An 11,923-nucleotide genomic window follows, 5' to 3' on the forward strand; every position below is an offset into this window, starting at 1 on the left:
GGGAGAATGGGAAGCTTTTCCTCACCAAAACTGAGGGGAGGATATGTGGACCCATGTATACTATCCCTGCTAATGAAGATGGACTGTGTGTGTGTGTGTGTGTGTGTGTGTGTGTGTGTGTGTGTGTGTGTGTGCAGAGTGCAAGAACCCTGCATATGAAAACACTTTTATGAACTGCAACATATCAATCTATTCCATAAAGCTCCTTGCAATGCATGAAAGATATAACAAAATAAAAGATTAAAGCAGGTATTGTCTCTGTTTGTCTGAGCTTAACAGACCCTGCATGCCAAAGGAAAGTACCGTACACACACAAGAATGAAGAATAACAAGTTAATGCTGAAATTACACTTATTTATTAAATCCCTTTCACCCCTGGCATGCTGATGGATGGCCTAGTGGTTAAGGCACATACCACCTAATCAGGCTGGGACCAAAGCTACCACCTAATGCAGCTGACAGCGAGGCACAGGTTTGATTTCTGCACCCGATGATGATGCTTTATGTGTCTCTCCCCAGTCTCCCCTGCACTATAGTATACAAATGGGGCAGAAAGGCCCAAACATATCTTATAATATTTTTTTAAATCCATTTCCCTGACGCACACACAACCTCAAAACATTGTCATCATGTTCCCCCAGACATGCATCATATTACTCATGTACATCATATGAAGTTCATACCCTAGCATTAAAAAGTGTTGTTCATACTATATGAACAACACTTTTTATTTAATGAATGAAATGTAATTTTGTCCAATCTGTATGGTAGAGTAATACAATATAACTTATACAAAGGTCATGTCTCACCCAGAGTCCCAGACACAGGATCTGATAAAAAAAAATGTGACTTGAAGGTCAAGATTCAATTTATCGGCCTAAGCAAGCAGGCAGGATCTATTAGCTCAATGGTAAAAATGTCAGCACTAGCGCAGGAAACTGAGTTCAAATCCAGAGTAGAAGAGAGTCCTGTTTCAGCTCTATACTGTTCCCTGCTGGGTAGAGACCCTATGCTGGAGATTGATATGGTTATTATTACTGGCACATGTTGTTGATGTTGAAATAAGATTTGAGGTGAGTAGCTTCCTGTTCACAATAGCATTATGATCGAATCAGGACAGGGGGATCGGTCTTCTAGGTCCCTTTGTCATGGCAACAAGAGCCTCCAAGATTGCAGTTACACTTTTTTCAGACTTTCTGATGACAGGTGACATATCTGTGTTTGGGGAAGCAGCGGGTTATGCTGCATTATGACAACATATTTGGTAAATGTCAGCTACGCTTATTCCACGACTGCAGTTCTAATATTCCATGTGGAGAAGAGCATTGGCTGACAGCCTAGAATGCAATGTGAGATGTACAGTAATCGACACAGACCTACATTGTGCAATAACTGTATGAGATCAAAACCACACTGTAAGGATAGAATGTAATTTGTGTTCCACGCATGTCATGAGTCAGAGTCAGCTAAAAGTGAGAACTGTCCAGAACGCTCACCAAGTATAAAGTCGTTACTTTTGGAAATGCACGCGGAAATGGAGAATCATGCTTTTAACTATTCAGCTTGAAAACGGGATAGCCGTCCTCGGCCAATAACGACAATAAGCAACTTACATACTTAAGAAAGGCTAATACAATTATCCGTCTTCAGGTAAAAGATGTGGTCTACCTTAGTATGTTGTTCTGCACCTGCACAATATGACGACAAAAACAGTGCAAACAGACTTTCACCCACTCCTTTACACCTTTAATCTTCTGATGTGACAATAAAGTTGATTCTTTCTTTTTTTTTAAGATTTATTTAATGATAATGCAAACATCATCATTCAAAACAACAAATTACAGAATCATGATTTAATTTTTTTCTTAAACAAGACAAGACAAACTAAATAAATAAAACAAAAAACAGCAAAAACAACCCCCCCACCCCAACCCCAGAAAGGTAAACTACACAGCTCTCATTACAAAATCAACACAGAGGAGATATTGAAGGTAGAACGAACCTCAAAGAACCTGACCCATATCTTTTCAAAAGTAGCAGGCTTTCTCCTTACATTGTACAGTATCTTTTCAGGAGGAAAGCTCATTCAGCCAGTGTCTCTGTGAAGGTGAGTTTTCAGATTTCCAATTAGTTGATTCTGATTCTGATAGTTGTAATACTCATTTGTCAATACTAATTTGTCACCATAGCAATGGTGATGGTAAAACAATGTACTTCCACAGTTTCTGATTGAATTACTGCCCTGGTTAGATGATCCCTGGAAGGACAGGGGAGAAATGTGGTAATTGATGGAGAGAAGGGCAATCTAATATGTTTTGGAGCAGAGGAGGAGAGGAGAAGAACGCAGAGAGGAGAGGATACACAAACCTTGTTAGGCAGAATGATGGATATACCCATGGTCTCTCTGGACTGGGAGGTCTCGTCATTTAACCACATGATTTGAACCATATTGTGGGCAGGTGAGCATTCAGGAACAATAGCAGATCTACAAGCTCACAATGTATCGCGTTGTGAGCTTTTCGGTGTAGAGGGGAAAAAGGAGGGGGCCAAGCACAGACCCCTGGGCATCCTGGTAAACCAATAGGGTTTAAGTGGTTACATCAGAGTGATTTCTTACACTTATATGCTACCAAAATCTAGTCTATATTCTTTACATGGCATAAGCCAATGGGCTTTGTTGGTGAATGTATGTCTGTAGATGTATTGCTAAACAAGCAACACAAAGCAGAAGAGATATGATTTTGTTTCTAACAATGCTTCTAGTTTCTCCCCTCTCACTTCCTATGCTACATCCCTTCTTCATCTTACTTTCTCTTCGGTCCTGCCCTCTCATCATTCACCCTGGCCTCTCTCTAATTCAATTCAATACAATGTTATTATAGGGCTGAATCATAAGTTGTCACAATACTCTTTACATAGAGCAGAGACATCTCAGAGATTCTCAGTCATGTTCACCAGACTGTGCATGGTGCTGCTATGACAACAGATTCCCCCCACAGGATCTATAAAAGGTCTATCTAAATATTGACTCAATTAAGACTCGTGGACTGATTTGTGCCACAGTCACAAATCGCAGCATGCATGCCAGCTATAGCTAAGCCTAACTGCTGTTTACCGTTGAGCAGAAGTGACAAGCATCTGCTAGGTTCTGTCTGGTTCCTCCAAATGACCCGCCTGGCAGCCATGATGCTCACATTAATCTCAGTTAGTGTAGTGTAGTGTTAATAAAATTAATCAATTAATAAATACAGTGGTTCTCAAAATGTTTAATTTCAAGGACCCCCATAACTCTCAGAGTTGCAGAGCTAGGTTCTAAAAGAGTGTGCGTGTGTGTGTGTGTGTGTGTGTGTGTGTGTGTGTGTGTGTGTGTGTGGTGGTACCCACACTGTACAATACATTACATTTTCCTTAATCTATTGTATGGTATGATGGTATGATGATAACTGAATCATATTGTTCTGTCTGCTCCACAACATCACAGCGCCTTTCAACACATTATCTTACAGAAGTCACTATAAATAGTAAAGAATGCTACACAAGTTGCTGTACTGCACACCCGACCAGACTATAGTGACATGATGAGTCATGTGTCTATTCAATATACAGTACAGTAGATTCTACTCTAGTATCATGCTACAGAGTAGAATGATATTGTTTAACCCTTGTGGGCTGAGATAGCAAGCAAGAATGTATTCAAGATATATTTAATTCCACATTTCATTCCATGACCACGCCAGCTCATGGAAGCTTGTTGTCGTGTGTGTGTGTGTGTGTGTGTGTGTGTGTGTGTGTGTGTGTGTGTGTATATGACGCATTACATTCACCCATTCACACAAACACATTCATACACCGATGGCGGCTGTACCGGCCTCTCTACCCTGAGCCTCTGTGTGTGTGTGCGTTCGTGTACGTCACAGCGTGTGTAACTAGGTAGAGAAGGTAAATGTCCCTCAGTGACAATGTCATAGGAACAGACTGAGCTGTCACTCACTACCTTCACCGGCTCTGACATTGAGAGAGTATGTGTGCTTCAGTTTAGGTTTAACGGAAGCACAGATGGACAGCCAGCCAGAGAGAGAGATAATATAATAACAATAATGATAATATAATATATAAATTAAAAATATATTCACCCAAAAAATGTCTTATTTTCTATCAATTACACATTTATGAAGCCTTTTTTAAATATATTTTTTATCCCACGATTTTGTAACCCATTTTTCACCCCTGTGTCAATCATCTAATCCTGGGCTCTACACACCCTCCACCAACCTAGTCCCCATATATGGGGGACAAGGGGAGAGCAACGGACTTTAACTCATGCTTCCTTCATGCCTGAGTGTCCAAGTTGCTCCTTTACACCTGACAGGGGGGAGGTTTCCCTGGTTGGATGTAGCGCGTGGAAGGAACACGTTATTCCAACCAGTTCCTTTCCCCTCCATCAGGCGCCCCGGCTGGCCAGGGGGAGGCAGTTTAGTGACCAGGATTACTGCATGTTTTTTGTGAGGGTACCCTATTTATGAAGCCTTGAGTTCATGGAGATTCATCAGAGTTTCCACATACTGTGTCAGGAGTCAAGAAGAAAAAATCACTTGAGTAAATGTACTGAAAGTACCAAAAGTAAAAGTACTCATTATGTAGAAGGTGGTCACATTTCACAGGTTTTCAAATGTACAATCTAGGAACCCATTGGCAAAACAAAGGAAAAACAGCACCCTCTTGTGAGTCAACAGACTGTCTCGAGAGACTATCAAATGTATAAAATGTATAAAAAAATACTAAAATAATAAATATCGAAACACTTCCACTCCACTCCACTTCTCAGTAACGTCCAATCAGACCCTCTCTGCAAAGAACCTGCTTCCTCATATGAAATCTGTCCGGATGATGAGGATGCGACTGATTTGCTCTCACCGGTGTCGCCGGTTCTGTTGTTCTCAGACAGAGAGAGCTTTATGTTCGCTGTGTTTGGGTTCACAGAACTGAGTCGTCCACTTGTTCCACCTTCTCTTCTATTTGCAGAACCTTGTTCTCTGTCAACTTGTTCTCTGTCAACTGTGTCAACTTCAAGTTCACGTTTTCATTTCTCCGCTCCGCAGAGATTAGCTGAAGGCTCTCCTCACTCAGAGAGCTGTAGAACAGCTCTCTGCAGAAGGCTCCATTCTCCGTCGCCTTCAGCTCATTCCGCACGACTTCCATTTTCTGCACTGCATAGATGAACTTGTCCTCCGCCGCCCTCTTCTCATTCTGCATGCGTTCAATGTTCTGCTCCGCAGAGAAGCACTTCTGTGACAAAGATTCCTTTTCTCTAATCAGCTGGATTCTCTCCTCCTCCCATTTGTTCCTCTCCTCCCCCATCTCTTCCTGGATCGTCGCGGTCACCAGGCAGTTCCTTTGCTCCTCTGCTTCCATCTCCTCCAACCTCGCTTCCATGTCCTTCAACCTCTTTTCCATTTTCAGGACGTTGACATCTCGGGTCTTTCTCTCTTCCTCTATGTCTTTAGCCGTCTCTTTGATCGTCTCCTCTTGTGAGAAGAGACGATCAATCAGTCTGTCTTTTGTCTCTTCCCATTCGTTCTTCTCCTTGATGAAGGTCTTGTTCATTTCCTCCATGGCGTTCAGGACAGTGTTCCCTTGTCTAGAGTAACCAACAACCACGAGCACTGCTGCCACGACACCGAGGCCTAGGACTTTCACATGATACATTGTTACCACATACCTGTGATCATGAAGCCCTTCAGCATAGAGTGCAGAGCTACTTGTGGTTCAATTATGTGCTGGCAATTTCATTTAAGAGGTTGAGCTGAAACCTTGCCACGATATGGAGTCACACGTCATAGATAAGACGTCATTGATCGGAGAGGACTTACGTCATAGACTGGCCACGTTAAGTCCGAGATCCATGGGAAACTCTGTTTGTTTACATATTGTTTCATGAATTGTGGAGAAAAAAAATGTGTATATATATATATATATATATATATATATATATATATATATATATATAGAGAGAGAGAGAGAGAGAGAGAGAGAGAGAGAGAGGTATTGGCATAGTGCTGGGTCAAACCATCAGTGGTTGTGCTGAACCACCAATCGATGGATTCAGAGCAACATGTTCTGTCTTTAGTTTGTCATATAACTATAGCCTACTGCTAATTTATTTGAGGTTACCTTTTGTAGCACTAATTTAGACTGTAGGATAGAAGTGCATCAATAAGATTTTTTTTTTTTAATCCCCCAATAATCTAAACACTCAATTTAAAGGTGACATACAGTTTAGACGTGCAGAACTAAATTATAGGCTAAGCATATTATCAGCTGCACAATTGCGTGACACTACAGAATAATAATAATAATAATAATGCATTTTATTTCCATTGCACTTTTCATTCACAAGGAATCCCAGAGTGCTACATGGTTAAAACACATACTCAATCATAAAAGGTTAAAAACAGGGTTATCAAAACTCCTGCTCTTCATTGCAGCAACACCAAATCTGTTAATTGATAGAGCTCTAGTCTAGAGCATCTAGATAATATTTCATTACCATATGTCTAGCATTCTGTAAACAGCATAGTAGGCTTATATGTCTGATAGCTTTACCAGATGGATGGCTCTAGAGACAGTCCCATGCAGCGAAGAGTAGCAAATAGAAACCATCCCAGGTATGGAGGTATTTTGATATGGGGGTTTCCATATTCTCCCATGCATGTACGAGCGATTATATGAGCCCACACTGAGCTCAGATCTAGTAGGCTAAAGATCTGCTGTGATCTGTTCTGTTCTTTGGCTATATAGAAGTGTATATTTGTACGTCTCTAAATGTTTTGATGAATTGAACAAGGTGGACCCTCTTGTAAACAAGTGTAATGCATTGGGTCGTCCACTCACAGTTAACAGTCTTTGTATTGAGATGTGCTTGAAATGTACTGTAATTCTGCAAACCAATCAATCATTAAAACCACTTTTAATCTCACTACAGCCTCACTATGTAGATCTTCTATTTTTATGATCGATCTTGACATTTTCAACGAGTCAAGGATTAATTTCCCTGAGGGTGGAGGACCGAGGACGGACACCAGCTGAGAGAGACCCACGTGACCTTAGGGCTCCGAACATGTACAAAAGCAAAATATATGGTGCTTACCCTGATGCCCACAATGTTAGACAGGCGGCACATGCCCGCAGCGTGCTTGTGCAATGTATTAGTCCGTGGTTTTCAATAAAGAAGTGTGTTAATCCCGTTTGTGGCCGAACGCCATTTTCCCACCTCGTTTACTTCCTGTTTACGTTGAGCGTAATTCCGGGTTTCACCGGATGCGCCCCCTCACTATAGTGTCACTATTAGGGTTCCGACTTCAGACAGAATCGGCCACAAATGGGATTATTAACAATTTGATTAAAGTCGAGAGTCGAAATCGTTAGACGTATGTTCTATTAGTGGTGATTGTTACAATTACGGTTAGATGTTTAGGAAATAAATCAATTGAAATATGCCTCATCATCCGGAAAAGTATAATCTGTGGGACAGATATCCTATATTATTCTCTGTCATTAATGGGATTACCCCATGTAAATGATAGTACATCATTTTAAATGATGTATACTATAATCAGTAATGATTACAAATTCACCTTCGGGAAACAAACATCAAGAGATTCGTCTGCAGTTGGTTTGCAAGGGTATACTGGCATCTGTTGGAGGTTGTGAGTAACTGCAGCGACTGTTTGCATTTCAACCTGATTTCAACAGAGTATGCCATGTCTGGTCTGCTATAGAACACATGATTGTGTGGACGCACCTGCCAATTTTATGCCCCATTTAATGTTGATTAATACAAACAGTTTTTATTTAAGTAAATGGAAAACAAGAACAGAAGAGAATTCCTCCAGGTTGACAGAACCTGGCAGTGATGCCCCTGCAGTTTCAGTTTGTAGTTTGCCTCAATTGCTTGCCTTTAGCTTTTGAACTTTCTCAGACATTTAGAGATATGCAATGCAGATATGCAATGCAAAATTGCAAAATTCAGGCCAAACATTGTCAAACGGCATGTGCAAATCGGCATACATGTCACACATGTCAACAGATAGTGTTGTGTGTGATGTTAGACCAGAGCTCTTGTCATCCTTTATGTGTTTAAGATGCCTGAGTTGTTTTCATTTTTTCTGTACCTCCTATACCTAGTCTTTTAGAACCGCAGCATAACGTTGTTGTGGCTTCCCCCTAGGAAGCAATATGATAAGTGGAGAGACACAGGAAGATGGGGGATATGAGCGAGAGATTTGTGGTTGTGCCGATCGACGAACGTGACCCCTTAATCAACACAGACAGTGACACAGGGAGCAACTATGACGGAAAGAACATGCTCCTCTTTGAAGAGGAGATGGAGAGCAACCCTATGGTTTCGTCTCTCCTCAACAAACTGGCAAACTACACCAATCTAACCCAGGGGGCTCAGGAATACGAAGAGGACGAAGATGAGGGACACAAAAAGAAAGCTTTCAGGCCCAATCAGATGGGGACCTTTATGGGCGTCTACCTGCCCTGCATCCAGAACACCATAGGGGCCCTCCTCTTCTTGCGTCTACCCTGGATTGTTGGCACAGCAGGCATCATGGAGTCTCTGGCCATGTGGTTGATTGGCTGCTTATGTACCCTGCTAACGGCTATATCCATGAGTGCAATTGCTACGAATGGCGTTGTACCAGCTGGAGGCTCGTACTACATGATCTCCAGATCTCTGGGTCCAGAGTTTGGTGGAGCTGTGGGTCTCTGTTCCTTCCTGGGAACAGCCTTTTCCAGCTCTATGAGCATATTGGCTACTATAGAAGTTTTGCTGACTTACGTCTGGCCTCAGGCGGCCATCTTCGTTTCCTTGCAGAATAACATGCGCATGTACGGCACCTGTTGCTTGACGCTCATGTCCCTGGTTGTATTTGTTGGCTTGAAATATGTAAACAAACTGTCCTTGGTCTTCCTCGCCTCCGTCATCCTGTCCGTCATAGCGATATATGGCGGTGTTATCAAGACCACCTTTGATCCTCCGGACTTCCCCGTTTGTCTGCTGGGGAATCGCACCCTACAGAACCACGACTTTGACAAGTGTCTGAAGATGGAGATCATTGACAATGTGACAGTCACCACCAAGCTGTGGAGTCTGTTCTGCTCAGGCCCGGAGCTCAACGCCACCTGTGACGAGTACTTCCATGTCAACGAAGTGAACATGCTACAGGGGATCCCCGGGCTGACCAGTGGTGTCATGTCAGATAACATGTGGGAACACTACGGTCCACTTGGCATATTGTTAGAAAACAAGCACCTGGCATCTATTCCAGCCACGGACAAATCCAAGGACACCTACAGCCCCTACTTGGTAAATGATATAACCACCTCCTTCACTCTGCTGCTCAGTATCTACTTCCCCTCTGTCACGGGAATAATGGCCGGTGCAAACCGGTCGGGGGACCTGCGAAGTGCCCAGAAGTCCATCCCCATTGGAACCTTCTGGTCTATCGTCGTCACCTCCGTCATCTATGTCACGTTCATTGTGATGTTCGGGGCCTGCATCGAGGGTGTCGTGCTCCGAGACAAGTTTGGCGACTCTGTGAAAGGGTACCTTGTGATCGGGACACTGTGCTGGCCCTCGCCTTGGGTGATTATAATTGGCTCCCTTTTCTCCTCCTGCGGGGCAGGGCTTCAGAACTTGTCCACAGCCCCACGTCTTCTGCAGGCAATTGCCCGAGATGGCATAATACCATTCCTGCAGCTGTTTGGCCACGGAAAAGCTAACGGAGAGCCCACCTGGGCACTGTTGTTGACTGCGGGAATCTGTGAAATTGGCATCCTCTTTGCGTCCCTGGACGCTGTAGCTCCCATCCTCTCCATGTTCTCCCTGATGAGTTATCTGTTTATCAACCTGGCCTGTGCCGTTCAGACCCTGCTGCATACGCCCAACTGGAGACCACATTTCAAATACTACCACTGGACCCTGTCTTTCCTTGGCATGAGCATGTGTCTTGCTCTCATGTTCATTTTCTCATGGTCCTACGCTGTCATAGCCATGGGCTTCGTTGGCTCCGTCTACAAATACATTGAATACACAGGGGCAAAGAAGGAGTGGGGAGATGGTCTCCGGGGACTCTCCCTTAATGCTGCACACTATGCTCTCATTTCCCTCGAGGAGTCACCACCACACACCAAGAACTGGAGTCCTCAGTTGTTGGTGCTACTTAACCTGGACTCGGATCTGTCTGTGAAACATCCTCGCCTGCTGTCCTTAACCACTCAGTTGAAGGCAGGGAAAGGCCTGACTATAGTGGGGCACGTCCTGAAAGGAAATTATCTCCTCAAGGACACCGAGGCCAGACAAGCTAAGGAAAACGTCAAATTGTCCATGACGGCGGAACACACCAAAGGTTTCTGCCACGTCGTTGTATCCTCCAACCTGCGAGATGGCTTCTCTCACCTCATCCAGGCTGCCGGGCTCGGAGGTATGAAGCACAACTCTGTCCTGATGGCCTGGCCTCGCACCTGGAAACAGTCCAATGATGGACAGTCCAGGCTGTCCTTGAAGAACTTCATAGAGACTGTGCGCGAGACCACAGCAGCCCATCAGGCCTTGCTTGTGGCCAAGAATGTGGACAGTTATCCCTCCAACCAGGACCGTCTCGGGGAGGGCACCATCGACGTGTGGTGGGTGGTTCACGACGGAGGGATGCTGATGATGGTGCCCTTCCTGCTCCGACAGCACAAGGTGTGGAGGAAGTGCAAGATGCGCATCTTCACCGTGGCCCAAGAGGACGACAACTCCATCCAGATGAAGAAGGACGTCCAGATGTTCCTCTATCAGCTCCGACTGGACGCGGAGGTGGAGGTGGTGGAGATGTACGACACCGAGATCTCAACCTTGACCTATGAGAAGACAATTCAGATGGAGCAAAGGTCTCACATGCTCAAAGAGATACAGCTGGTGAGGACAAGGAGGAAGAGAGAGGCCCAGCTGAGCCATCACACTAAGGAGAAGTGCCTTCGCCATCGCGAGCCCAACGGCAACATGGCCTTACATGACCTCTTCAACATGAAACCAAACCAGACCAACGTTCGCCGGATGCACACGGCAGTGAAGCTGAACGAGCTAATTGTCAACAAGTCCCAGGGAACCCACCTTGTCCTGCTCAACATGCCCGGGCCACTTAAGAACAGAAACGAGGATGCAAACTACATGGAATTCCTGGAGGTTCTTGTAGAGGGTCTCAACCGGGTCCTCTTGATCCGCGGTTGTGGTCGTGAGGTCGTTACCATCTACTCTTAACAGAACACACCAGTGGTGAAGAAATCAGCCCCACTGCCACTCCACCCCCTGGACTACATGGAAGACTGGTAGGGTTCCAGAGATTGATCCTGTGGGAGAGCAGTTTTGAAGTGGAAAATACAAGGAGATAATCAGAGCTTGCACATCCACTAGAAAGCCCAGGTGGCAGGACAAACTGGTTGGTAGTATGTAAAAAAGAAATAGTCCACAGACTCCGCAGTCCGCACACTGCAGTTTAACTTCTCAACCAGCAAAGGGTCTTAATCTGAATGAATAAATGAACCAGTATAATACAAAGCAAGGAAAATAATTGCTATTCTTTTTTCTGTTTTATTTCTATTTATTAATTTCATATTTTTTCCTGTGCTATTTTTTTAACTGTATTGTGGCTCCTTCAAGGGTAAGATTTTAAATGGCTCTCTGTTGCTGCTTAAAATGTAACTAATCCAAAATGAAATGCTGTCCGTCACTCACTGAGTGACAGACAGCATTCAGTGGACATTGTTACCCAGTCGATGGCCTGTGCTGTCCACTCACTAGGTGGCATGACTGGATATCGTTGGGCAGCCTTGTATCTGTACCTTTGTTTTTAATACAACAGTGCTATTTTCA

General features: G+C 44.0%; 1 protein-coding gene across 1 annotated transcript; it reads left to right on the forward strand.

Moving 5' to 3' along the window:
* Positions 1–8,260: 8,260 nt before the first annotated feature.
* Positions 8,261–11,311, forward strand: LOC308335290 (solute carrier family 12 member 7-like; the record flags this gene model as incomplete). Its single annotated transcript, XM_080792308.1, has 1 exon — positions 8,261–11,311. One exon carries the CDS (start codon positions 8,261–8,263, stop codon positions 11,309–11,311), a length of 3,051 nt encoding a protein of 1,016 aa, XP_080648434.1.
* Positions 11,312–11,923: the final 612 nt, after the last annotated feature.

Source organism: Protomyctophum bolini, assembly GCF_963924005.1.
Source record: "Protomyctophum bolini genome assembly, chromosome: 20".
Lineage (NCBI taxonomy): Eukaryota > Metazoa > Chordata > Actinopteri > Myctophiformes > Myctophidae > Protomyctophum > Protomyctophum bolini.